General features: G+C 41.3%; 1 protein-coding gene across 9 annotated transcripts in view; it reads right to left on the bottom strand.

Moving 5' to 3' along the window:
• The window catches only part of LOC119953638 (myosin-10), a 178,866-nt gene that overhangs the window by 78,463 nt on the left and 74,156 nt on the right, over window positions 1-26,247 (bottom strand). The window contains exons 4-8 of one of the 9 annotated variants that reach the window (XM_038778104.1): window positions 11,433-11,460; window positions 6,054-6,156; window positions 4,260-4,292; window positions 2,127-2,147; window positions 1,205-1,219 (exon numbers count right to left, since the gene is read on the bottom strand). In XM_038778104.1, the coding sequence (XP_038634032.1) occupies window positions 1,205-1,219; window positions 2,127-2,147; window positions 4,260-4,292; window positions 6,054-6,156; window positions 11,433-11,460 (200 nt within the window). The remainder of the gene's footprint in view (window positions 1-1,204; window positions 1,220-2,126; window positions 2,148-4,259; window positions 4,293-6,053; window positions 6,157-11,432; window positions 11,461-26,247) is intronic. The other 8 variants (XM_038778105.1, XM_038778106.1, XM_038778108.1 and 5 more) reach the window with 8 other exon arrangements.

The raw sequence follows: 26,247 nt of genomic DNA, 5'->3' as shown, positions 1-26,247 counted from the left end.
ATTGCTATCAAGTCAACTACAATCAGTTACACACTAATAAGCTGCCTGATATACACAGCTGGTTTAAATGTGCGCTTCTGAAAACAGCTCAAAGCACATATTTTTCCCCATTTGAATCAGGCTAGATTACACCCTTTTGGAGTATTTAAGCAGTGGCCAACAGATGTCTTCAGTGTTTGAGACAGGCCACCTACATTTGTCTACATTAGTGTCACACCACAGGCTTCAGGGATGTGCACCTTTATATTCATCTGTCATGGTGGTTGATCTCCTCAGATTTTAGTTGCAGTCAAGTTGCAATCGGCTTAATTGATAATACTTCATGTTCATGACAGTTCTCACTCATCTGCGGGTCTGAAAAGGGAGAAAAAAGTCCAACTCCAATATTTGGGAGTCCCATCATTGGAGTTGGTGAACAAAAACCTTCATCTACAATTGTTGACCCACTATCAACTTCTATCTAGATTTGGAGCATACTGCTGCATGCAAATCCTATTTTTGCTTTGTTTGCAATGTTGCATATGATGATTTATCTTCACTGTGCTATCATATATTGAAGCAAATATAAAAGTTCATAACATTTTTGGAAGTTTTTTTTTAAACTTCTAAATGTACAGATTTTAGTAATTTGCATGCTGAGATGTACATCCAAAATATCAAGGAAATTTATACATTTCAAATAAGGTGATGAAAAACAAAACCCATTATTGCAGACTGGATACTTGGGCTGTGATGTTATATTTATTGGACAAATATGTCCAGGTTGTTGCTTTCCTAGCACTGGAGCCAATAGATCAACAATGTGAATTGGACAATATCCAAGCATAAACTGTGCATATTCCTCATTCTCAATGGGCAGATAGAGAGAGTTATTTACTAAGCTGGGAAGAGGGAAAAAAATTACATTACAAATTAGTCTTAGATCAAATAGATGAGGCAGAGCGCAGCAACTTTCTCTTCTATTTTACTGTTGCTTTTAGAACAAGACTCTATCTCGAGTTGTACAGAAGCAGATTATGGACATGATATCTGAAACTTAAAATCAGTTTCTGAAATGTAGATGAGGAATTTCCAAATAAATATTTAGAACAAATTGCAGAAAAATAAATACATAATTCACTGTAAAATTTCAGCCTGCTTTCGCACTTTTAACACATTCCAGATTTGCATTTCTGAATGACAGATAAAATAGTCCAGTACTCACTCTGCAGAGAGGCTCCTGCAACAAACATACAAGATTGGAGAATATAGAGAAGTATGTTACAAAAATTAGATAGAACCAGCAAATTCCTGACATATTGCACCAGTGGCTCCTGCAAAACTTCCCCCAACCGAATGGGCCTGCAACCACCCACCCACCCACCCCACAACAGCAATGGAAAGATGCACTGTGGGAAAGGTTCAAGTTATTTTACAATTATAGTCTCAGACTTTCACCGAATCCTTCAATAAAACTCTTCAGATTAAGAATTTTCTTTTCCAATGAAGCTGCTTAGATTTGGTACAATAAATGAAAAAAAAAAACCCATTTTCAAAATAATTGCGCAGTTTTCCATCAAGCAAAAGCAATTGCTCGGACAATGTAATGCACCATGGTTCAGTCATCGAGCACACTGGTGCAGATTCAAAGAATGGCAGCTGGTGCTGATCAACCCTAAGTAAACTTGATTAGGAAGAGTACCATCGCTTAGAAATGTTAAAGTCTCAAGTGCTGTGCCTCAAATCTAAAAAGGACAGTTTTACAACCATCTACGTCTACATCTCTTCCAATAATTTGACATTACATAAACAGGATAAACTGTAATGATTGGGGAAAGAGTACAAGATTCACTTGATGCAAATATGTTGAAAATGCCTTCTGGCGTACAGACCAGCAATTCTGTAACAAAAGATTGCTTTGGTTTTAGCAGATAAGCGATTAAATCATGCAACGCAATGCAAAACAGGAAAGGCATAATTAAGAATTGATGCTATTGTTTGCTGCAAGTTTAACTTAGTGCGAGAAAATTTCCTGCCTGTTGCATACAAGAACAATAGCATCCTGTTCCATGTGCCCAATGTGAGATACACCATGAAATTGTTACCAGAGCTCGAACAGCAGGGACTTAAAACAACATGCTACTCACATATAAAAGTGAAGTTCCACTCTGTAGTCAATGGACAGAAACAAACAGCATACCAAAATAAAATGTTAGTGACACAGCAACACACAGTTTACTTAAATTACTTCCAATCTGCATGAGAAATTGGAAGTCCATTAACATTGGAGGTGAAAAGATGAGATGTTCACAGGATTTAATAAAAATGAAAAGTTAGATATAATTTCAATATCTTGACAAAAGCTTTTCATTTCTTTTTAAAAAAAATAACTTTGCTTTCTACAATTCAATTGGACAGAGATTAAAACAAGTCCAAAAATGAATCTGACCAACCTTCAGGGAGGTCAATATTTAACACATTGCGAAGTTAAAAACTGAAACATATCACTGATGGGTTATGGATAATAACGAGCTTTAGACAAATGGAGCAATGTCCCACAATTCCAAAATTATATGCATAAACCATTTGTAATCATCTCTTCATTAGACTAATTAAATCTCCACTCCCCCTCATCCCCCTCCCAGAAGAAAAAAAACAAAAGGTTTGGTCCGAACTATAGCTTTTTTTTCTTTAAGAATCCTCCCCTCCTCCAACTAACTTGCTGGTCTTATTCCTTTATAATGGGTCTAATGTTTAAACACAGAATTTGGGTCCCTACATTCCCAAGAGCAACAACTTGAATTTAAATAACGCAATTGGCATCCAAAGTTGCAAGCCGAGAAAAATCATTGCTGATCCAAAGTAGACCAAAAGCTTGAACAGAGAGAGGTTTTAAGGACATTCTTTAAAAAAAAGAGATATGGACGGTCTTGGGGAATTTAGGGTCCATATGGCTGAAACATGGGTCAAAGGTGGATTGAAAGGAATTTGGGTGGGTGGGGAATGAAGGCAAGGGGCCAGAGTTGGGGGAATGCAGCGTGTCTGAGGGCTATGGGAATAGAGGAAGTTAGAGATAGGGCAGATGAGCAGGGATTTGAATGTTAGTATGAGAGTTTTAATATCAAGATGTTGGGTGGGCCAGGAGCCAAGTTAAATCAGCAGGAAGAGGGCGATTGGTGAACAGAACTCCATGCTGGTTGGAAATAAGGCAGCAGACAAGTTTTGGATGAACGGGGTGGGGTGGTATGGTGTGGTAGGTCACTGGTCTGTCCAGTGAAGACAGAGTCAGAAGATAACAAAAATATGGATGAGAGATTCAGCAGCTCTTACACTCCAAAATAAAGTCAGTGGTCTGAATCCGAATTATCCTGATGAGGTGACGCACCAAGGAACATAAAATACGCTAATTAGTAACTTATGACTACCCACAGTGGAAATAGGAGCGTCATGTTAACCATTTTTCCCCACTGAAGAGGTTGGAGTTATTGCAAATTAAATTATGTAGGCAAGTTTAGGTGGGGAAGGGAAATTGATTAAGTGTGCCACCCCGTCATATTTATTTTTTAATATAGGAAATGGATTGCAGAGCTTAATACAGGCTAAGTTCCAACAGGAAACGGTGATGCCTAGAGAAACAAGATATAAAAGGCTAGAGAAAAGGCAATATATTCAAGAATGATTTCACATATGCATTCCAGCCAATAGCTTCCATTTTAAAGGCATCCTTTTTTAAAAAAGGATAGTAGTTAATTTCTTATGTACCATTTGCTTTTGGTGCAATGACACAACGGCCAAAATTCAAGCAACAGCCTCGAAATTATATGGCCAGAGAGATCAATTATTATCTTGTGCCGTTTCCTGCAGGAAATCGGATTCAAAAATCACTACATCAAATAAGGAAACATCAGGTTAAAAGATACGCCAATTCAGTTTAGGGCAAGTGCTCAAAAGTCGCAATGTTTAGAATGAATACGCTTCAAAGTGCCGCTTTTGAAAATATAGTGCATCGGAAAAGCTAGTGTTCAATTAAGCAAAGTGAGTGTGGAAGTGCTAATTTTCCTTTAGAAATGTACATTATAGAAAAAAAGACCAGAAAAGGAAGGTGTTCGTACGCTATTGTGAAAAGTCACCTAACGATTCCTTTAAGATCTCACAAAGCAATTATAAAAGGAGGGGACAGGTGAAAAGAAAATTCAAAAATAACTAAAGTAATCAATAAACTGGAAGAGTGGTGTCATCACATGCTGCAAAGAGTTAAACTGAACAGCATCAACACTTGCCTGATGTTTCACTGGTTTAGGCGATATGGGCTGCTTTTTGCAAACAAATAAATAGCACCGTTAGGAAATACACATTCATTTCAAATATGCATAAACACAGCGAGGCACATTTCCCCAAGTTTTGCAGAGCCATGCATTCCACTGAAGCACAAAAGTATTAGTTTTTGCTCATGGAATTAAACAAAGATTTTGGTGAACTGAAGTATTTACCCACGGTGAAATACTGCTTTTAATCATGCCTTTTTAAAACTGTACTGTTTCAAGGGCTGAATTACTAGTTACAACACTGGTGTTCTCTTCATGTATTGCTAGCCAGAGTTGACACAGCAAGAGACCATACCACCCGAACACAACTGTCTGACTTTGCACTGCAAAAGCACGAAGAACGTAGAAGGACAAATCCCTACTGATTCTCAAATAACATTAGCCCTTGAACAAAAAATAGACTGCATTTATGACAGGTTGTCATGTCTCAGAAATGTTCCAAAAATATTTAATGTAGTTGAAGTTTTGGGAGTGTTAACTGGATAGATGTGATGTAAATAACCAGTCCTGTGGGTCAGTGAAGAACAGCGAAAAACCATCTTGCAAGCTAAAAAGTGGGATACATTTTACCTCAACAGTTTTACATGCTGCAGTGAAAGCAGTCTCAAAAATGTTTGAGTTTAAAGTTGTATTCACCCCAGATACTAAGTTAGGAAAGGGATTTTTTTGGTAGAGCACCAAAATTTGTAGGCAGTTTGTGTATTTAATATTCCAACGATAGGGCAGGATAAAATCCTTTCATTATAGTTAAATAGCAACGGTCATTCCAATTCGAGAAGCAGAAAAACACAGCCGGTTGGAACACAGGTGGTTTCTCTGCAGAACAGGTCAGCGAGCTGGGAGGGGTTTGATCCACCGTTTTATCAGAAGGTGTAACGCACAATGAGGTATTTGCATTATGAAAAAAGTGGACAGAAATTTAGAATAGAAAAAATGAGTTACCATAAGGCACATGCCGATTTAATATATTACAGATAGATGGTCTGCAGAAGCCTGGCAAAGGCAGCAAAGAATGTCTTAAATCATTGGAATTCTCTGGGGCAGCTTTATGAGGTTTTTTTTTGTTACAACAGTAATTTCAAACATTTGCTGCCATTATCCTTGGAATGTCTGCTGGGACACATGCAGCGATTGAAATGTACGGGAGGGGGGGGGGGGGGGGGGGGGGGGGGGGGTCACCATAACAGTCCTGGTACTTGAGAGATGGAATACAAACACAAAGGTTGGTCACAGAGCTCCTCTTTCAGTTTTCACAACTATAAATGGTTTTCCACTTCAGAACGGTAGAGCAGTTTCGCTAGAGCCATTTAAGCGACAAGAGTTTTTGGTGCAGAAAATGGTTACAGTAGATTCCTGGATTTAAAATATTTTCATACTGGTTATCTCAATACAAAGAATATGTTGAGTATCTGAAAAAATCTAATTAAATTCCATGAGGCAAAACATACTCATTTCAGCATAGCACACTAAATTATTTCACAGTACAGCTTATTCCATCATAAAGTTAATGGCAAGTTACATTACGTCTATTTTTCAGCTGTAAGCATGATAGGTATTCATATGCCATGCTACAAAGACCAAGATGTCTGCATTGACTATACGGTAGCGCCTTACAGCAATGAATTAGTTGTATTATGCACATTTCATAAGCCACACATCAGCATTAAATGTATTGCATCAAGAAATTTTAAAACAAATGTACCTGTATTATACAATAAACTGGGATGAATGCCGCAATAAGTAACTTACTGGAATATTATGGTCCTTTCGGCCTTTGTGAGAGGAAGCAACATGGGCCAAATATTGAATAACTTTCTTAGTGTTTTCGGTTTTGCCAGCACCAGATTCTCCTCTGTATTGGAAAAAGATTCAGGGAAGAGGTTAATTATGGGTGAACACAATTTGTTTCTTTTGGCTTCTTCTACGACAGGTACTAACCACAAAATTTCAAATCGCCGCCTCGCCTAAAGTTTTCACCAGCTCCTGCTTTAGTGCAAGGAAATAGAAATTGACTTTTGCAGTCTACTTTAACCATCATGGTTTGCATGGTCAAATAAACAGAGTTGAAAACCAAATGCCAATCACAAAGCATTAACAGACAGCAAAGAACACTGGAGCTTTCACATCAAGTAATCAATATTTGGCATTACCCACAGACAACCCCTAATCACAGTAAACATCTCAGCTGGGAGCGAGATGGTCATTGTTTTTCTTCTGTTTATTTAGAAAAAGCAGGGTTAACTTGATGAAGAAATTAAACAGACAACCACGCGCACACAATGATAAGGGGGAGACAAAAGAGATTGGATGGTTCGAGTGTATATCATAGATAAAGAATCTATCAAGAGGGGCAGCTGGATTATGTGCGCCACCTAGAAGAGCAGAGTAATATTGTATCATCTGAAAATTTCTGATAAGTACTGAAATATATTAATACTGGCGTGTGCTTGAAATAAAGAGTCTTGTATCGAATTGGTCACCTCAGCATTTAGTACACTATTCATTATTGATGCTTGAGAGCTGGGAAGATGACAGATTGCTACCCTTCCCACCAACACTCAATTGCAGTTTAGTCCTAATGGGCAATGACTAACAGCAGCAGCTCAGCACACTGGACAATGAACCATCATTGAGCAGTGAGCATTTCAGCAGGCCTATTACAATTCAAGTTCCCAGTAGCTCCTTTTCTCTTTCTGGACTCAGACAGAGGAGATGATGGGCGAGTAACAGGCGAGTTATACCATACATAGTAAGCACTTTTATGTTTTAAAAGTTTAAAGTATGTAAGTGTAGCTTAACCACATGGAAATGTGCATCCTGTGGGATGTGGGAATTCACCGCAGGCACAAAATACCCTCAGATCATCTGTCTGCAGGAACTGTTAACAGCTGCAGAAACTGTGGTCCGGATTCAGAACTTAAGTGAGCGGCTCGAATCACTGTGGTGCACCCACAAGGCTGAGTATTTTGTGGATTTAGCACATTTAGAGAGATGGTCACACCACAGCTAAGGCAGAGGGGGAATGGGTGACAGCCTGAGTATCTAACAGAAACAGACTGATAGCCCAGCCACCCTCGGCTTTTCCATTCTGGATACTGGATAGTTCCTCAGAGGGCAAGAGCCAGGTCTATGGCACCATGGGTGGCTCAGCTGCAGAGGAGGATGAGTGGCAGTGCTGTAGGGGAGGGAATTCCATAATTAGAGGTATTAGTACAGCTCGAGATGTAACTCTAGGATGGCATGTTGCCAGGGTCAAGAATGTCACAGAACAGCTGATCATTTGGGGGGGGGGGGCGTGAATACCCATTAGGCTGTTGCCCACATTGGGATCAATGACATGGGTAGGAAAAGAGACGAGACCCTGGAAGCAAAATTTAGGGAGCGAAGCGAATTAAAAGCAGAACCTAAAGAACAGTAATCTTAGGATTACTTCTCGTGCTAGTGCCATAAGAATCGGAAGATTGAACCATTGAACACATGGCTGGAGAAATAGAGTGAGGATGGCTTTAGCTTTGCCAGTTCTGGGTCAGCTGGGGCCTGTACAAAAAGACTGTGCTGTTGAGAAGGATGCGAACCAGAGGCGCTATGCAGAATGAAGTAGAAGAAGAAAAGCAGCTGTGGGAAGTAGAGAAGTATTAAGTGATATGGAGGATATCCCAAAAAGAGTAGAATCAAGGTAAATAGAATACTTGGAAGAGTTTGATTAAATTAGAGGTCCACAGAATCCATAGTGCAGAAGTAAGCCATTCAGCCCATCGAGTCTGCACCAACCCCCCGAAAGAGCACTCTACCTAGACCCACTCCCCTGCCCTATCCCCACCGAACCTGCACATCTTTGGACCGTGATGGAAACAGGAACACCGGAGGAAACCCACGCTGACATGGGGAGAAAATGCAAACTCCACACACAGTCAGTTAGCCAAGGCCGGAATTGAACCTGGGTTCCAGGCGCTGAGAGTCAGTAATGCTAACAGTTGTGCCACTGTGTTGCCCTACACTATGATATAGTAACAGGTATTAGAAGGGTCAGATAAGGAGGGAAGTAAAAATGCCTAAATCAGGGTTAATGTGCATGTATGTGACTACACAGTATGGGTAATAAAACTGGACACATTGACAAATAGAATACTAATATTGTTGCTATAACAAATACTTGGCTCAAAGAAGGGCAGGATTAGGTTTTAAATATTCCCAGGAACAAGACATTGAGAAGAGACAGTAAAAGGAAGAAAGCGGTGTGGGGGAAGAGCAGGGAGTGGCAATATTGATTAATAATGACATTAACAGTCTGGAGAGAGATGATCCAGTGGAATCAAGGACAGAATCGCTCTGGCTCGAGGTAAGGAATGAAAAAGGTGCAAGAACATTTATCAGTATGGCATGTAGATCAGCAACTAATGGAAGGGATGTAGAGAAACAAAGAGGTGCAAGAATTATAGAGTGATTATAACCAGGGACTTAAAGTATCCAAATATAGACTGGGATGGGAATAGGACAAAGAGGCAAGTGGGGGAAGAGTTCTTTCAAGATAACTTTCTGCAGCAGTATGTTCCCGGTCCAACAAGAGGGCAGGCACAGTTGGAATTAGGATCTGGGGAATGAGTTGGCCCAAGTGGACCAAGCATCAATGGGGAGAGTATTTATGGGATAAAGACCATTGTATCATAAGGTTTAAATTGGCTATGGAAAAGGACAAAAAATCCAAAGTAGGGATAATTAATTGCAAGAAAGCCAACTTCGCTGGGATAAGAATGCATCTTTGTCGAGCGAGTTGGAATCAAACATTGGCATAAGAGCCAGTGGCTGAACAAGCTCCTGGCATTCTTTTCCCCTACAAACAGAAAATTAACTGACAGATGAATTTCAAGCTATACATTATAAACCAGGCTGAAGTAAAGCAGATGCTCCATTAGAATACGGGTCAACTTCAAATATCTCATCACTATTTTAACTCATGATAAATTCCAGAAACGTTAGTGAATAATATAATTGATATGTTTCCACTCACTATAACTCACCAACTGCCAATAGGAAAAAGTCATTGAGGGTACAAGATACAGGCCACCAGTTATGGCCATTCTGCATTGCAATTTGAAAGAAAGACTTGGTCAGGTTGCTAAGGTTTGGTAGGAGGTAGGAAGAAGCCATGACTAATAGATAACCATGTCAGTTGTCATGAATTGTCATTTATTCATCAGCTTGGTCGAGCCAATTAACAGATAACTAGTTACCTAAGTTGCCTTTCAGTTTTGCTGTTAGGCATATGACTGAACTCCATGTCACATTATTTTCATTAAGGTGATTTGGAAAGCAATAATTTCCTGCAGATATCTACATTGCATGAGCCTGGCATCTGATCAGAATTAAGGTTACAAAAGTGTATGCTATCCATTGTGGTTGGTATTCAAAACCACAACTTCGGATTTCAATTTACTGAAGTTAGTTTAGGTCATCATGTCCTTGTAAGGTAATAAATTTTTAAATAGCCCTCTTCTCCCAAATCAAAACTAAGACCATTTACAAATTGCATTGGCATTCTTTGGCAGGAGCGCTGTAGTACTTTGCTCACTTGAAGTTTGGAAATTAATAAATTTTAAAAATGCAACATGCATACCTTTATAATCTGGCCAAAACGGTTGAAGTTTGAATGCTGGATGATTTGTCATCAATTTACAACTGGGCTACAGAACAAACCTTAAAAGCTTTATGCAGCATGCCGACATGAGCTATTAGCACAAATAAAACACTATACGCTTCATACAATTACGAAGACACGCAACATTTATGCAATGCTAAGGTTAGAGATATTTTGATAAAATATGAACACTGATTTTAAAAGCATCAAACCACAATCAGGCATGGAAGCCACAAGATGCAAAGTATATGGTCCGTGAGCAACAGCGAACAGATTAGTGACAGCGGAAGGATTTTAATTGCTGTTGCGTTGACTGGACAACCATTGCAGCCTAGTGCTGTTTAGCTGGTTGCGAGTTTGTTTTATACAAGTGTAAATATTTTGCAGTTAATGAATTCAGTTATTTAATTTATGAGGAACAGAATTAACAAATCTAATCAGGTAAAACTAAACTTGAAACATACTAAATCAAACAGGAGTTGTCTGTGAAATCTAGTTGAGTTTGCAAAATTCTGCCGACTTGTCCAAGTGTATTCTTGCTTTTCCAAGACGATGAACTTTGTTCACAAGAAACAGGGTTTACCATTTGCACAATGTTACATGAATAATTTAGCTTAGCTTTACAGCAATATTGTGTGTTTAAAATAGGACAAAGAAATAACTAATCATTGGGAATTAGATTAATAACAATGTGCAGGCCTAATTTTAAGTCCTTGAATCACATGTACGATCATATACACATTGTTAGAATGATCAGTGAGAATCTTCCTAATAAACAGCATTTTCACAAAAGGACAATAAGTGCAAGCTAGTCAGCTCAACCTGATGACTTGAGACAAAGACATTGCTTTTTTTTCCCCCAGTTTATATCAGGTAGTGGAGAGCTCTAGTAACAGAATGAGGAAGCAATCATTTAAAATATATCAAGCCTCAACTTTGCTCATTCTAGGTGCAGAGAAAGATTATTGAGGAGGAGGGATGATTTCAGAGGCTACCAGAAAATAAACTCATGTGGACTGAAAGATTTCTTCTCTACATGGACAGTTACGTTGAGCCTATTCAGGAGAATAAGATACACAGTAAGATGTATAGTTAGTAAAGATTCTGGTCACTGCCAGCTTCCTGCTTTGTAAAGTGTGTAGCACAGTTCTACCAATGATTCGCATCCTTTCCCATTTGGAGTTGGTAAGCAGACCTCGTTGCACAATTACACACTTCAGAAATAGACAATAGTTACCTTCTTTAGTATACCTAATAGGTCACCGAGACAATTAAAGACTGTCGTAAACAGCTAACAGAAAGCTTAAATCTAAAAAACAAATTCTAATCTGCATATTATTTCAATTAAAAGAAACTAGGCGAATACCGAACAATACGAACTTCATGATTACCACAGTATTCACCATTGCAAACATAAGCATTCAAAATTAATTTCATTTCCCCCTCTCCTCACCAGTAAATAAATTCATAAACCAAATAAAAAATGTACTTACGTGCAAAGGATTGATTGATCCTCACGATCTGGAAAGAGATAAAGAAAATAATAAAGTGAATAAGCCAACATTCGGCACAATTTGGCGTGTTGTGTTACATTAACTGTCTTGATTTGCTGCTCGTTATTCTCAAGCATACTCTTTCAAAATTGTGATTTTTAAATAGATTTCCAAGGAAGCATGACACCTTTAGTAGTCTTCAGCTGCTAAATACACAATAATATCATGTGTTTTCTTCTATTATAGCTGCGGATACCAAATGCTCATGACTAGAATTTAGTAGCAGTTAGAATTCATTGAAAACACAAAAAAAACACTTCAACTAAATACCCACATTTTCAGCTGCATAACACTGGTGCATAGTAATGGATGTTCAAAATGGAAAGTAAAAGCAATTAAAATTGAAAGCACTGCATTTAAGCAGAAAATAGCGAGAAATGTTATTCTGTTTCAGAACAAATCTGGATTGCTTCAAGATTTACACTTTACAAATATATGCCCCAAGAGGAGCAGTTTGAAACACCATACTATTTCGCTAACCTAAATATCTAGCTAGAGCTGACTAACAGCTTAAAAAAAAAGATAAAACTCAAGAATAATCATAAACTTGTGCGCCCTCAGATAATTCAGCACAGGCGACAAGGAAAAATCTTGGACATTCTAGTCCTTATGACTCAACACCACAGGCAGCTGTTATATTTATCCAGTGTTTACATGTCTTCGGTTTAAAAAGTCTCAATCCTTTAATGCTGATTTGCAGCATGTATCCAAAGTCAGAGATTAGGACAATCAAACCAAATTTGCACATTGGAAAAACAAGTGCATTTTATGATATGGGCAATAAAATAACTTCAGTGAAACTTTAAGTCATTCACACTTTTTTGAAGATGTTTTTAATGGAATTTTCATATTTTATCTCCAACAATACAGAAATTACAATTTACAAAACTGGGCCAAAAAACCAACACATACTTACAATCAAGTGTCTTCATTGCATCTGTGCCTGTGACCTGCCTGCCACCCTCCCCCCTCCCTCTAGTTAGCATGCATATTTTGCAATCCCCAGTATGGCCAAAGTGCGCATTTACAATTGTCTATTTACAGTTTGGTTTGGGCCTTCGCTTGTCCTCTGACCATTCCCCTGCGGCTTTGTCTCTCACTCTCTTGTTGCGTGCCTTTCTTCTCTGCCTCGCTGCTTGTCGTGTCTTCCCTCCTCCTTCTGGTTGCTGACTACGAACAAGTCGTGAAACAAGCTGGTGAACCACTATCACGTCCTGTGGAAGCCTTCTTCCAACCCATACATGGCGAATTCTATTTCTTCCAAATTAGTCTCTTCTTGTGAAGCAGAGGAAACCAGAGTTTGAGTTCACTGCTGGTGTCACTGCCTTCCCAGCCTTTGTTTGTGCACAAAGTTGTCTGCTTCTGCCAGTGTGGTGAAGTAGAACTCCTTACCCAGGAAAGTTACCTAAAGTTTGGCAGGGTAAAGCATTCCAAACAGCACCTGGCTTTTGTATAGATCCGCCTTGGCTGCGTTGAATTCACCCCAGCACATGGCCAGATCTGCCCCAATGACCTGGTACACACGGGTCAAGTGTCCCTCCCACCTACAGGGCCCTGTGTCTAGCCAAATTCAGGATCTTTTCCCGGTCTTGGTACCTGTGCAGTTTCACAGTGATGACCCGCGGCTGCTCCTCAGATTTGGCCAGAGTGACCTGTGGGCTCTGTTCACTTTTGGGGCTTTCCCCTCCAACCAGCTTGCCCAGCATCTGGGCCAAGTATTCCAGGGTTCCTGTCCCCAGTACCCACCGGTAGGCCCACAATACCCTCCCCTTCAACATCCCTTGTGTCACGACCAACCTTGCTGTCTCTGTCTCCAGTGAGGTAATCTGGTCGTGGTTGGTCGTAGCCTTCTCCAATTCCCCGAATGTCACCTCCGGCATCTCCAGTTGCCACTCCACATTTTCCAGTGTTGCATGGAAGGAAAACAGTGCCTCCAACACCTTCACCGTCACCATCATTTCTAATTTGATGGCATCAGTGTATTGGAGCTCCAGGAGTTGAGAAATCCATCTATTTGTTTACTGAGCGGATGGGTAAACCCGACATATGCTCTAGCAGCCCATCCCGTTCAGGTGCGGTAGCCCAGTGTGTTAGTCATCACCTCATTCTTCCTCTCTAGGCTTTTACTGATTCTGCCATCCTTTCAACTCCTCAAATTGTAGCCTGGCCTGTCTTGTTCATTGTGGTGTTGGAGGAGGGTGGGGTTTTTTCCCTCCGGGGTGAGCAGCCTATTTTGGGGCTGAAAGTGCCTAATTTCAAGTTTCCAGGAGGACGACCACCATTCGCGCGTCCACTCACCACATCCCCGTCACCAGAAGTCAGTCATTCACACTAACATTTATTTAAGATTTTACAGCTCTGAATTAGTCCATTTAACACACCAGGCCTGTGCGCCACACAAGCCTCAGCTTCACCGTACACCATCAATATCTCCCTCAAAAACAATTCTGTGTTTTGCTGAAACCATTGTGCCCACAGGTACAAGATAGTAACATTTGTCAATACCTTTTGTGAGCCATCAAAGCGGCCACAACACTTAACCCCCATTGAAAGCAGATGACCGACTTTGCAAAATGTTTCGACATGTTTTCTATTACGTTGGAAGTCAGTCATTTTACTCTGGTGAATGGTATGTTCAATCGGCTAAACTATTGCAAAAATGCAATTTGATTCTTTTGTCTGCTGGGTTAACATTCTATACTGGATGGATTATTGCATTACCATTAGTCACATTCTTAGACAGTGAGAAAGATACTCCTGCTGTGTTTTTTTATGTCTTCCCAGCAATGCATTATTTTTTGAGAAGCCTATTTTGTAGTTCATTTACTTACTGCAGGGTTTACCAAACGGCAATTAGCTGAGTGGCAAGTTAATCAGGTTTAAAAAATATATATTTAGTGCAGAATAAACGCGGAGATGGAAAGCACCCTTAAATGTTGAAGTAGCACCAAGGGAACGTCACCAGACCCTTTGGGGATATTTGTTGTAATATGCCTTTAAGAGATAGGAGCATGACATCACTAGAAAGGATGTGTCTCATGTGATCCAGAGCGCACGGCTGTAATGTCTTCAAGCTTTCTATCCAGACATATCTGTTCACATGTTCCTTCAATGAATGAATCCACATGTTCTGCCCAATTGGTGCTTTTATATAACAAATACAACATGTGCAGCAGTGGTTCCTTCTAAACAATATGGTGCTCAGCCTGGCAGCGATATTAAGTACAGGTATGATATGTTGACCATGGCATGAGCTCGACATTCTGGTAGACCAGAGTGGAGTCACAATTTCAGAGTATTCAAATTGCAGCATGGTGACTGCACACAGATAGTGCCCAAAGAAAGAGCTGGGAAATAGATGAATCCCACACAGTGAGATTGCAGGGCATAGCCTGGCAGTTCAGTTAGTGGGACAGCATGTTGTGCACACCAGCTCAATTGGGAAAGTTGAGTGATCAGAGAGAGTGTGGGCTGGATCAATAGAAAGTGAGAGAGAGTCAAATAAAATAAGTGTTTAATAATCACAACAAACTGGGCCAGGGAAGGTTGCATTTAAGGGGCAGAGCTTCAGAAAAGTGTGCAAGGCTGGCTAGAGCAACACTCAGCCCAAGTTCTCCAGGAGAACAAAGCTCATAGGGACATTGTCAAAATGCCCACGTTTGAATTGGGTGCAGCTGACCTGAATTCAAAATGTTTCAACAGTATTAAGAGCTTTGGGTTCTTGATTTAGATATATCTGAACCAGACGAGTAAACCACAAAAAGCATTGTCCAAGTTTGTTCATGTCAGTTTGACAACACCCTACAGAATTTATACTTTGGTCAGCAAAGGGTACATACAGATTTTTTGGATGCAGAACTAACAGACTGAATTGAGAGTTGTTAATCGCATCCGTTCCGATAGAAGAATTTCATAAAGACCTACTACAGATCCAAAATGTATAGAGTCGCAAAACTATTCTTCAAGTACAAAGCGATCCACACTGGTCGATAAAGCTTGCAGCACAAACCCAACTGTTGACACACACTAGAGTTCCCAGTCCCAACAAGACATGTGGAAGGTATGGTCTTCTGTAAGCACCAAGGACATGCCTGGCTTTCCATCAATTCTGCCAGGCATGTGGCAAAAAAGGGCCATTGGCAGTGGACTGGAACAACGGTTGATGCAGCTACAAAGAGCCATGCACTGATTCAAACAGACCGCACACAATGGGTATCTTCAAGCAATAAGAATGGCCATCCTGCGCCCTGTCAGAAACATATATATGAGGGGATTGACAAACCAGAAAATTGATGCAGTGCTCAAGACGAAGAGCGGTGAACATATGTTTCATAACATCAATCATGTGGAAAACATAGATGCCATCTATGTGCAAAAATAAATTATCTTGCCCAAGAACATTGTAACTCGTTATTGGCCAAGTGCCAACATACAACAGCTGGTGTTGCCCAGTGGTTCCGCTGTGGTGGTGTCTGGGCTGTGTTGGATCGTGCCCTCATCTAGCAGAACTGCTCATTTCAGACAGAGTTGCAGCGTAATGATGAGCAGCAAGGACTCTGGTCACGTTTTTCCCTCCCAGAACCGGAATGCCTTTCCCCTGGCTCTTCTGAGTGTAGGTAAGGACACAGATAAGTTATTGAACCTGGGTCCTTTTGGTCTGGATATATCATCTTCACATCAAGTCATTCGGCAGCCCACATTTCGTGGTGATAAGCGTTGAGATAGAGATTCCAGTGTACGAAACAGCAGAGAGGATTTTTGTCTTCGCCGCATTGATAGTAATCAAGCAGAATGGATTGCCCTGTCTGTTATAGAACTGACCTTAATTTCCCTCCTTGCAATCAGATTACCAGCTCAGTGCCCAAAAGGAGGAGGGAAGTGGTGGTGTAGTGGTATTGTCACTGGTAATCCAGAGACCAGGGTAATGCTCTGGGAACCCGGGTTCGAATCCCACCACGGCACGTGAATTCAATTTTCAAAAAAATCTGCAAACAAGTCATTGTCGATTGTGGTACAAAACCCATCATAATGTCCTTTCGGGAAAGAAAAGGTCTTTTCTTTCACATGGTCTGGCCTACATGTGACTCTAGACCCAAAGCAGCGTGGTAGAGTCTTAAATGCCCTCTCTGAAATGGCCCAGCACCCAGTTCAAGGGCAGTTAGGGATGGGCAATAAATGCTGACGCCCACGTTCTCCTGAATGAATTAAAGAGAAAACTTCGAGACTTTCTGATACAGAAACGTGAAGTTGGGAGCTCCGCAAATCTTCCCGAATTTGCTTTGATGTGCAAAAATATCCAGCTTATCCAGCAAATGAGACATTCAAAATACTGCAGAGATCCCAAATCTCAGTGGCTTCAATCAAGCTGTTTGGTTACAGGCGCGCATCATCCTTCTGACCATGGCCTTTTCCGGTCAGGCGTGTGCACTCGGTGGGCGCAAAACATGCTTTTGGTCCCGACTGGCCCTGGAACGCAATTTCACGCTGGCTGGCCAGCTAACGGCCAGCTGTGGTGCAAATGCGTGCAGTGAAAGACTGAGCGCTGCCGGGGAGACCAGCAAGAGGGCGGTCGCCGAGAGGAGCGATGGGTGCAGGCAGGCGTTTCCAGCAAACTCCCTGGGCGGCTGGCAGCTCCAGTGACATTTGCCAACAAAAAAAAAAAAAATGCCTCCATCTCTCTCTACCGTGTGGAATCGGGCATCTGGCAGCAGAACACGCAACTCCCTAACCCGCAAAGGTTTTCTTTTATTTTGTTCCATCCCGGACGTTTTATCGAGCCCTGGATCGGGAACAGTGAAAAAACGGGAATGCGGTCCGGCCGATTGGCTCGTGTGCCGAACGTAAAAGAGCACAGGCCACGTACAATTAGAGCCTTATTATCCTGTCAATTGTCAACACGCGAGCTTCTGACTCTTGCGCGTGCCCGCCGACAGACATATTGTGTGTTACGATGCTCGCCCACTCGAGCTCTGTAAAATTTGAGCCCTTGATATCATTCACCCTAGCAGACTGCTTTAGTAATGCTCAGTTGGTGTGTCACGCCTGAACCACAACATTTACAGTGACGCGGTTACTGGTAAAGCCTCCATTGGGGCTGTTTAGCACAGGGCTAAATCGCTGGCTTTGAAAACAGACCAAGCAGGCTAGCAGCACGGTTCGATTCCCGTACCAGCCTCCCCGGACAGGCGCCGGAATGTGGCGACTCGGGGCTTTTCACAGTAACTTCATTTGAAGCCTACTCGTGACAATAAGCGATTTTCATTTCATTTCATTTCATTGCTCAAAATATCATTCTCGGGATGTAGCATTATTGCAGAGGAGATGAATCACAGGGATAATTGGCAGCACGGTAGCATTGTGGATAGCACAATTGCTTCACAGCTCCAGGGTCCCAGGTTCGATTCCCGGCTTGGGTCACTGTCTGTGCGGAGTCTGCACATCCTCCCCGTGTGTGCGTGGGTTTCCTCCGGGTGCTCCGGTTTTCTCCCACAGTCCAAAGATGTGCAGGTTAGGTGGATTGGTCAGGCTAAATTGCCCTTAGTGTTGGGTGGGGTTACTGGGTTATGGGGATAGGCAGGAGGTGTTGACCTCGGGTAGGGTGCTCTTTCCAAGAGCCGGTGCAGACTCGATGGGCCGAGTGGCCTCCTTCTGCACTGTACATTCTATGAAACCTTCATGTATTTACTGACGTGAAAGATCATGGTGAAACCTACTGCTCTGAAAACTTTCAGCATACAGCAGTTTACTAATTCCATGTGCAGGATCCATAGTACTAGATTCAAGTACAACCAATTCTCTTCTCTTAGGTGTCACGCAAATTCCAAATGATGACAACGGAGGCCCAGAGGTTAAAGTCTACCAGCATGTTGTGACCTCACGATAATTTAATCTTTTTAATTAAAGCATGCCGCTGTGCAGAGAGACCTGGGTGTGCTAGTGCATGAGTCACAGAAGTTGGTTTACAGGTGATTAAGAAGGCAAATGGAATTTTGTCCTTCATTGCTAGAGGGATGGAGTTTAAGACTAGGGAGGTTATGTTGCAATTGTATACGGTGTTAGTGAGTCCACACCTGGAGTATTGTGTTCAGTTTTGGTCTCCTTACTTGAGAAAGGACATACTGGCACTGGAGGGTGTGCAGAGGAGATTCACTAGGTTAATTCCAGAGCTGAAGGAGTTGGATTATGAGGAGAGGTTGAGTAGACTGGGACTGTACTCTTTGGAATTTAGAAGGATGGGGGGGGGATCTTATAGAAACATTTAAAATTATGAAGGGAATAAATAGGATAGATGCGGGCAGGTTTTTCCACTGGCGGGTGAAAGCAGAACTAGGGGACATAGCCTCAAAATAAGGGGAAGTAGATTTAGGACTGAGTTTAGGAGGAACTTCTTCACCCAAAGGGTTGTGAATCTATGGAATTCACTGTCCAGTGAAGCAGTTGACACTCCTTCATTAAATGTTTTCAAGATAAAGATAGATAGTTTTTTGAAGAAAAAAGGGATTAAGGGTTATGGTGTTCGGGCCGGAAAGTGGAGCCGAGTCCACAAAAGATCAGCCATGATCTCATTGAATGGCGGAGCAGGCTCGAGGGGCCAGATGGCCTAATCCTGCTCCTAGTTCTTATGTTCTTACCTCATGGCAGATCAACCTCAAACTATTATATACCCTCGGGTCACAACTGAACATCGAAATATCCAGAATGTTGCTACAAAAAATTGACAATTAACGTAGCTACATCATTACACTTGCAGGACAATGCAAGTTCATAAATTGATCTGGTACATTTTGCGTAATGCAAATGCCAGCAGCTAAACAAGAAACAGCAAAAAATTCTAATCTATAAACTGTGGAAAATCAATGAAGGATACAGAGTCAAGTCAGCACATTCACAAACATGCAAGACCATTTTGGATTTACAAAGGTGAGCTAGGCATCATCCAGGAAGTCATTTCTGTGCAACCAGATATTATTCAATCTCATCACTCACACTTGTGCATGGATCAGATGAGAAGTCTCACAGGACAGAGTCTATTGGCTGGTTATAAACAATAACATTGAAGTCATAATCAAGTGAGGCAAGTCAAGAGCATATGCCAGGACTGCTGCACAAAAAGAAAATATTGATGCTACATGAGGTTCCTACTCAGCCTTGGTCCAAAATGACATCCAACCTCATCTCCATGGCACTAATTTCGTCACCACCACCACTACTTTATCAAGTGCCCCCTTTTCATCAATTGCACAATACATTAAACACAGCTGTTGCGTACATCCAAGTTTATTTGGTGCACGTAGAGATCATTTCAGATAATGGTCTGCAATTTATTGGTAAGCCATTTCAGGATGTAAAAAAAGTAGATACCACAGAAGGTATGTGACAACCAGCCGAGGTAACCAGGATTGTTCGAAATTAATGTGTTATGAACTCATTACAAATAAAAGACACGAGGTGAGGTGTAAGAGAGGACAAATCAGATCCATTCCAGCACAACTACAGTGCAGTCCTGTTGCGCAGAGGACTAGATCCCAAATGCAACTCTGAACAATCCCACAGATTACTGAGCAATTAAAGAAATGTCTCGACAAGTTTACCATTACAAAATCTGAGTGTATTAACAGATTACAGAACTCTTCAGAGAATTCAGATGCCTCTGTTTGATATACTGGTGTAATGGTAAAGAAACACAACATGCATTGTAAATAGTTTTATTGCTTTGGAAGGCCAAGTATCAAAAAAAAAGAAAGAGGGATGTTGCAATATGTCTTTAAGGGATAGGAATGATATCACTAGAATGTTTGTCATGCAAACCAGTCTAGTTTCGCTTTCAGCCGAGCACAGAGCTCAGATGTCTCCAATCCATAAACTTTCACATGTGTTTACACTTCACAAATTAACCCATAAAACTTGTTTACCCATTCCTTTTGAGTGCACTTGGTGCTTTTATATTATTAATACTTTATATATATATTGAGGCTTTCATTCTAAAATCGTAACCATATTCTCGCGTTCATAAAAGATGTTACTATAGAGTATATGGTTTTTCAAATGTTTAAAGCAAAAGATAATAAAACAGCATGCAAGGAGTGTTACACCGTTAAGCAACGGATCAGTTGTAGATGCAGCCTTTTGCTTTACACATCAGGTTCTCACAAAAGATTTGGAGAAATAAAAAAGTCTAAGGAAAGCCATAAAGTTACTCAGTAATCAATGCACCCCCCCCCAGTTATTCATCAACTTTCATAGATATTAGGGGGGGAAGCTGGGTCAGGATAGATAACCTGTATCTTAAGTCATTTTGAAACACCGTGGGAGATGCTGGTCGATCTTAGATTAGGATAAATGGTCGGCACAACATCATGGGCTGAAGGGCCTGTACTGTGCTGTTCTATGCTCATGTGCACTGTTCTGCTCCAAAAAAAAACAGAAAATTCTGGAAACTAATCATTTGGCAAATCGGCACCTGTGGCGAGAGAAATAGAATTAACGTTTTCTATGGTACGCAACCCGAAACATCAACTCTTCCTCTCTCCATCAATGCTATCTGACCTGTTGATTATTTCCAGCATTTCCTGTTTTGATTTCAGATTTCCAGCATCCGCAATATTTTGCTTTTGTATCATTGGGCAGGGGTACATGCCAAAACCATTTTATGCTCGTAAATTTCTCGCAAAAAGCTTAATAAACATTAATCCATTTGAAGTTTCTGTCCGTTTTTCAGAGTTGAAGATGGCACATAGTTCATGACTTTATGTCAATTTCTTTCTAATTGCCTATCACATACTTCAAAATCAGACAGCTTCCAAACAAAGTTTAAAAATGTGCGTTGAAGAGCAGACTAATGATACTGTGATCTGAATTATAATGAGATTCAGTCCTTTACAAAATATTGGCTGAGTCAGTCCAACTATTCAAACAGCCTTGAACAAGGGGCAGAAATCCTATTTTGACACAACGTGATCAGAATTAAAGGCATGATTCCCCATAGAAACTACGGCAAGATGAAGCACGTACTGATGACACATATTGGTGACACAAATTGCAATCAGGGCTCAAATAGATCAGAAGCTGACTGCCACAGTTGCTGCCAATTCTCAACCGAATGGTCTGATTATTTAGGATTCACTCGACTGATCAGCAACTGAAATTCAAGTAATTAAACATTTGGATCACCAAAAAAAAAAATTTATACAATACCAGGACACTAATGCTGCAATCAACAACATTTTCTTCCACGACAGGAAATCCACACAAGACAAGACTGAAATATTAACATTTTAACCAAACGATAAAGTGTGAAAACGGCAACATTAAAATTTTAATTTGGGATTCAAATTCACAACTAAAACACGAGGACCTGGCTGTTTTTAAAAAGGTATCCACATGGGTGGGCTCTATAAGAAATTGTAATATAGTGCATTTACACAACAAAATGCAAACTGTAAATTCCATGCAAGATTATGACAGCACAAAGAAAACCGCATGGAGGGAACTGGGAAAGCACTTGAATGGTCCCAATAAACTCTTCCCCCCCCCCCCCCCCCCCCCTCCCCCCTCCCTCATGCTTCAAAGAGGTCATCGCATTTTTCTTTCTTTGAATATATTTCCTATCAAATTTTGAAAAAGGCCACATGAAAGAAACACAAATTAGTCCAGCGCACCAATAGGCAGTCTGGCAACTACGTACACAGTGCGAGACTGAAGCAAATGCAATAGGGGCATTTGGACACGAGTCAGATTTCTAACTATTTTTCTATTTATCCATAAAGGTATTAATTAAGGAAGGAAGGACTAGGTCAAATTTTTGGAATGGGCTGAAAACGAGCTAGGTCAGGAAGAGAGTAGTGTGAATGGAGTTGGGTTAAGGTGGCAATGGATTGTTGCTACTTACAATAAAGTGATTTGTACCTAGGAGCAAATAAAACTTGTAATTTTCCATCTCCAGCACCCCCCCCCCCCCCCCCCCCCCCCCCCCCCCCCAGTCGAGGCAGCTCACTCTTGGTTGCCCGTAGGTTCCTCTGGTCCTGAAGACCCTGGCTCACCCGTCACACCACCAGGGAACCTGTGGGGGGGGGGGGGGGGGGGCGGGCCTCAACTTCGGCGGGACAAGATCCCGTTGGCAGGAAAGGCCAGAAATTCCCAACCAAAAAGCTTTGTTTTTTTGCAGATAGCAATGAATTGGTGAAGGTTTTCAATTTGGATATAGCTAAACTAAACATAATTGGATTTGGAGGAGTTGAGAAGATAGTATATGAGTGGCAAACAATTTAATATCAGCAAATGTAAATTAATGAGAATAGGAAAATGAAAAATAGTCCAGATAAAAGATTACAGAGCAACACTCGAGAAAGATCTTGCCTAGCGACCAGTTGCCAGAAATGCGTAGCTGCATACAATTGTAAAGGAACTGCAAATGGGAAATAAAATGTCGGTGTACATAAGGAATACAACACCAAATAGCCATTGATTCACCAGGAAATTAAATTGTTCTGTATTAGCCAGATTCAAAACCAGTTAATCCAGGTAATGATAGTGATATGACAATTGGTCTCAGAATAGGGGAAAAAAAGGAGGGGAAACTAAACTTGTTTTGGAAAGATGTCATTCTGTACCAGAGAGTGTATATCCATGGAAGCTGGTGAAGAACAGGACTGGTGTTTTGCGGTGACGCCCCCAGAGGTGCCATATTCTGTCATACCTTCAAAGTGCAGTCATGAATAATGGTCAATTCTTTTAACAGCAAGATACCCAGTACCCATGCTACCAAACCTTCAGCAACAACTTTAATGGTGTTTAATTTACATTTTAATTGCCATTATATTGGCTACACGGACCAATTTTTATTTATTTTCTCAATTTTATGATTTTCCCAATGTAGAGTTGTTGCTTTTGCAATTTGGCATTTACCAGACATTGAAAAGTATTAGTCAACAGCTCCCCCCACCCCCAGAATGGTTGTATTGGGGAGGGGGACCAATCAGCACAGGGATACCAGCAGCCAGCTCTTGGAATGACATCACTGCAACAATCAATGCCTCGCTTCGGTGAAACTCTGGACTGGTTGCCACATTAATTCTGTGCAGCCGAATCTTATGATACTGCATCCTCCTCATTAAAAACCACAGGAATTTATTTATTTATTTTTTAAACCTCACTTGGTTCGGTCTCTAATCACTTCTGCTCTGGACACATCAATCAACATCACATAGCTGAACAAACTAAATTATCATCTCCATTCAGGAACATTTGGTAAAAAAATAAAAGGGGCAAATACCCTGCTCAACTTAACTCGTGCTCAGATTTTGTGTTCTCTGAATTGAGATAATCAATTGTTGAAATGTTCTACATCTTTTTATTGGTATCCCACACTCCCTCCCAAGAGCCCTTGACCAAGTCAAAACATGCCCATCTTTCTGCACAGGTGCATGGCTTCAATAAAGAGAAAATGGATGTGCTCCTATAGCATTTCAGTAAGTGCCCACAAAAAGAAATGCTCTAAATTTGCTGCAGAGTGAAATACTTGATCCTCACAACACATTCCAAATACGGCTCAGGAATTTCAAGATTGTTTCCTGAATATGGTCAACAAAAAACAGACTGAATGATTGGAGTAGGCACAGTGTTACAAAAATGCTTGATTCGTACAAACATGTTCAATTTAATTTAAGCGTCAAAAATTGATCTTGGCCATTAGTCTTCATACAAGTCTCAATTGTTGCTGCCAATTGGAAACTTTTATACAAGCATAAGATAGAACTAAAGTGCACCAAAACATGACCGGCCCCGATTACAAATGAAGTGGCAAAGATGCATTCCTAATACAACACCATGGACTGTCAATGTTGAGCTGAATTGGAATACCGCCCTTGGTGGCTATCAATGTTAGGCCTACACTGGGTAATCTCCCCAATCCAGCACTACTGATCCCACAAGTGTACTCCATGTACCTTACAATCAAAGCTTACCTGTAGCTAGTGAGGAAATGTTTATTGATAAATAGAAAATGCATGTTTTAGGATAGACCCCAACTGAAGATAGGGCTGAATCATTGAAGGTGAAGGGACACAGATCAGCAATGAGCCCATAGTGTAGCCATCTGAGATGGCCACCTGCAAGGACCATAGGAATTATGGCCAACTCAGGACTCAGACATATGCAGAGCTTCTGTGTATTTGAAACACAGATAGCCTGACCTGATTGAAACCCCTGCTAGTTTGCATTTTAATGGCCCGTTCCCCAGAACAATAGGACTCCAATCAAGAAACTGGTACAGCCACAGACTGATCGGCGCCACTCCCTTTACTCAGAGAGCCCAACTGCCAAGGTCAATGATCGCTAAGGACCCATCCAGCCACCAAGGCACCCGCCCCTTTATTGGCCAAAATCCAAGGCAGTGATCGAAGCCTGTCGAATTATTGGGTCCAAGATTAAGGACCACCCCAAAGAACGTGAAACCCTAGAGGGATAAAATGACAGCCATGTGTTCGGTCTCTTTTGGACCCGGCCTGTGCCAGCTCAACTGCAGCATAACGACCAGATAGCCAAGTTCAAGACCAACGATCACTACCTGACGGATGAGCCCAGCAGGGGCAGAGCCGCCACTTCAAATCGGCCACGTGAGATCAAGATAAGGGCCTTATCCATTTGCACTGCGCCGGTCACCTGAAGTTAAGTATAAGTTATTGTAGTTGATAGGTGTAGTTTAACTTGTAGTATGTTGTGTTTGCATGTCGAAGTAACCCTCGTGTGTAAATAAACCATCTTTGAACTTGAACTGACTAACTGGTTGTGTGGTCATTTGACCGATATACAGGAAAGCCTCGTGGTTCAGTGAGAAATAGAAACACCCACAGTATTGGCGACGTTGTTGGGACATAACATCATATCATAAAAAGAACATCAGTATCATATTGGTGACTCTAAAGAGCAATATTATTGGTGACGCTAGTGGGATAGTATTCCGATCGGCAACAATTGTGCAACATTGAAAACCCAGCCATGAAACCTGATGGCGGGTGGGGGCAAGAGCAGCTAGCCGAGGGGATTAGTCCAAGCAGGTGGTGGTTAGCAGCAGTCATTGGCAGCAGCCAAGCTGGGACTGTGCCCAAGTATAGATTCTGGACCGCAGCCTGGAAAATACCATGGGACACCATCCAGGAGATATGAACAGCTGGGATGTTAGCAGCCACTGGGACAATCTGAACGGACCTGACAACTCACTGCAGGCGCCAAAGTGAAAGGGCCTCCAGCCCGAGTTGAGGCTGTTGTTGAAGGAAAATCAGAGGCTAAATCCTCAAATGAGAGGAAGACGGGGTTTGAAGGATCAGTAAAATCGGAGTAGATTGTTGACCAATTTGTAAGATTTGTCCTAGTGGTTTGCCATTTAAGGAGCAGTTTATAATTTACATTTGACCCCAAATTGCCAGTTAATTCATGCTTAACTAATGCTAATTTTAGATGTTAGACTGCAGGATACACAAGTTCATAAGATACAGGAACGGAATTGGGCCATTCGGCCAATCGAATCTGCACCACCATTCAATCATTGCTGATCTAATTCTGCCATGAACTCCCCATCCTGCCTGTGCTCCATAACCATTCAACCCATTACCAAATGAAAAATCTGTCTAACTCCTCAAACTTACTCTGTCCCAGAGTCCATTGCTCTCTGGGGTAGCGAATTCCATGGAATCACAACCCTTTGGGAGAAGTATCTTCTCCTCAACTCGGTTTTAAATTTGCTACTTCTTATTTCAAG

This window comes from Scyliorhinus canicula, chromosome 18 (genome assembly GCF_902713615.1).
Source record: "Scyliorhinus canicula chromosome 18, sScyCan1.1, whole genome shotgun sequence".
NCBI classification, from domain to species: Eukaryota; Metazoa; Chordata; class Chondrichthyes; order Carcharhiniformes; family Scyliorhinidae; genus Scyliorhinus; species Scyliorhinus canicula.
This window is presented reverse-complemented; position numbering and strand designations above follow the sequence as displayed.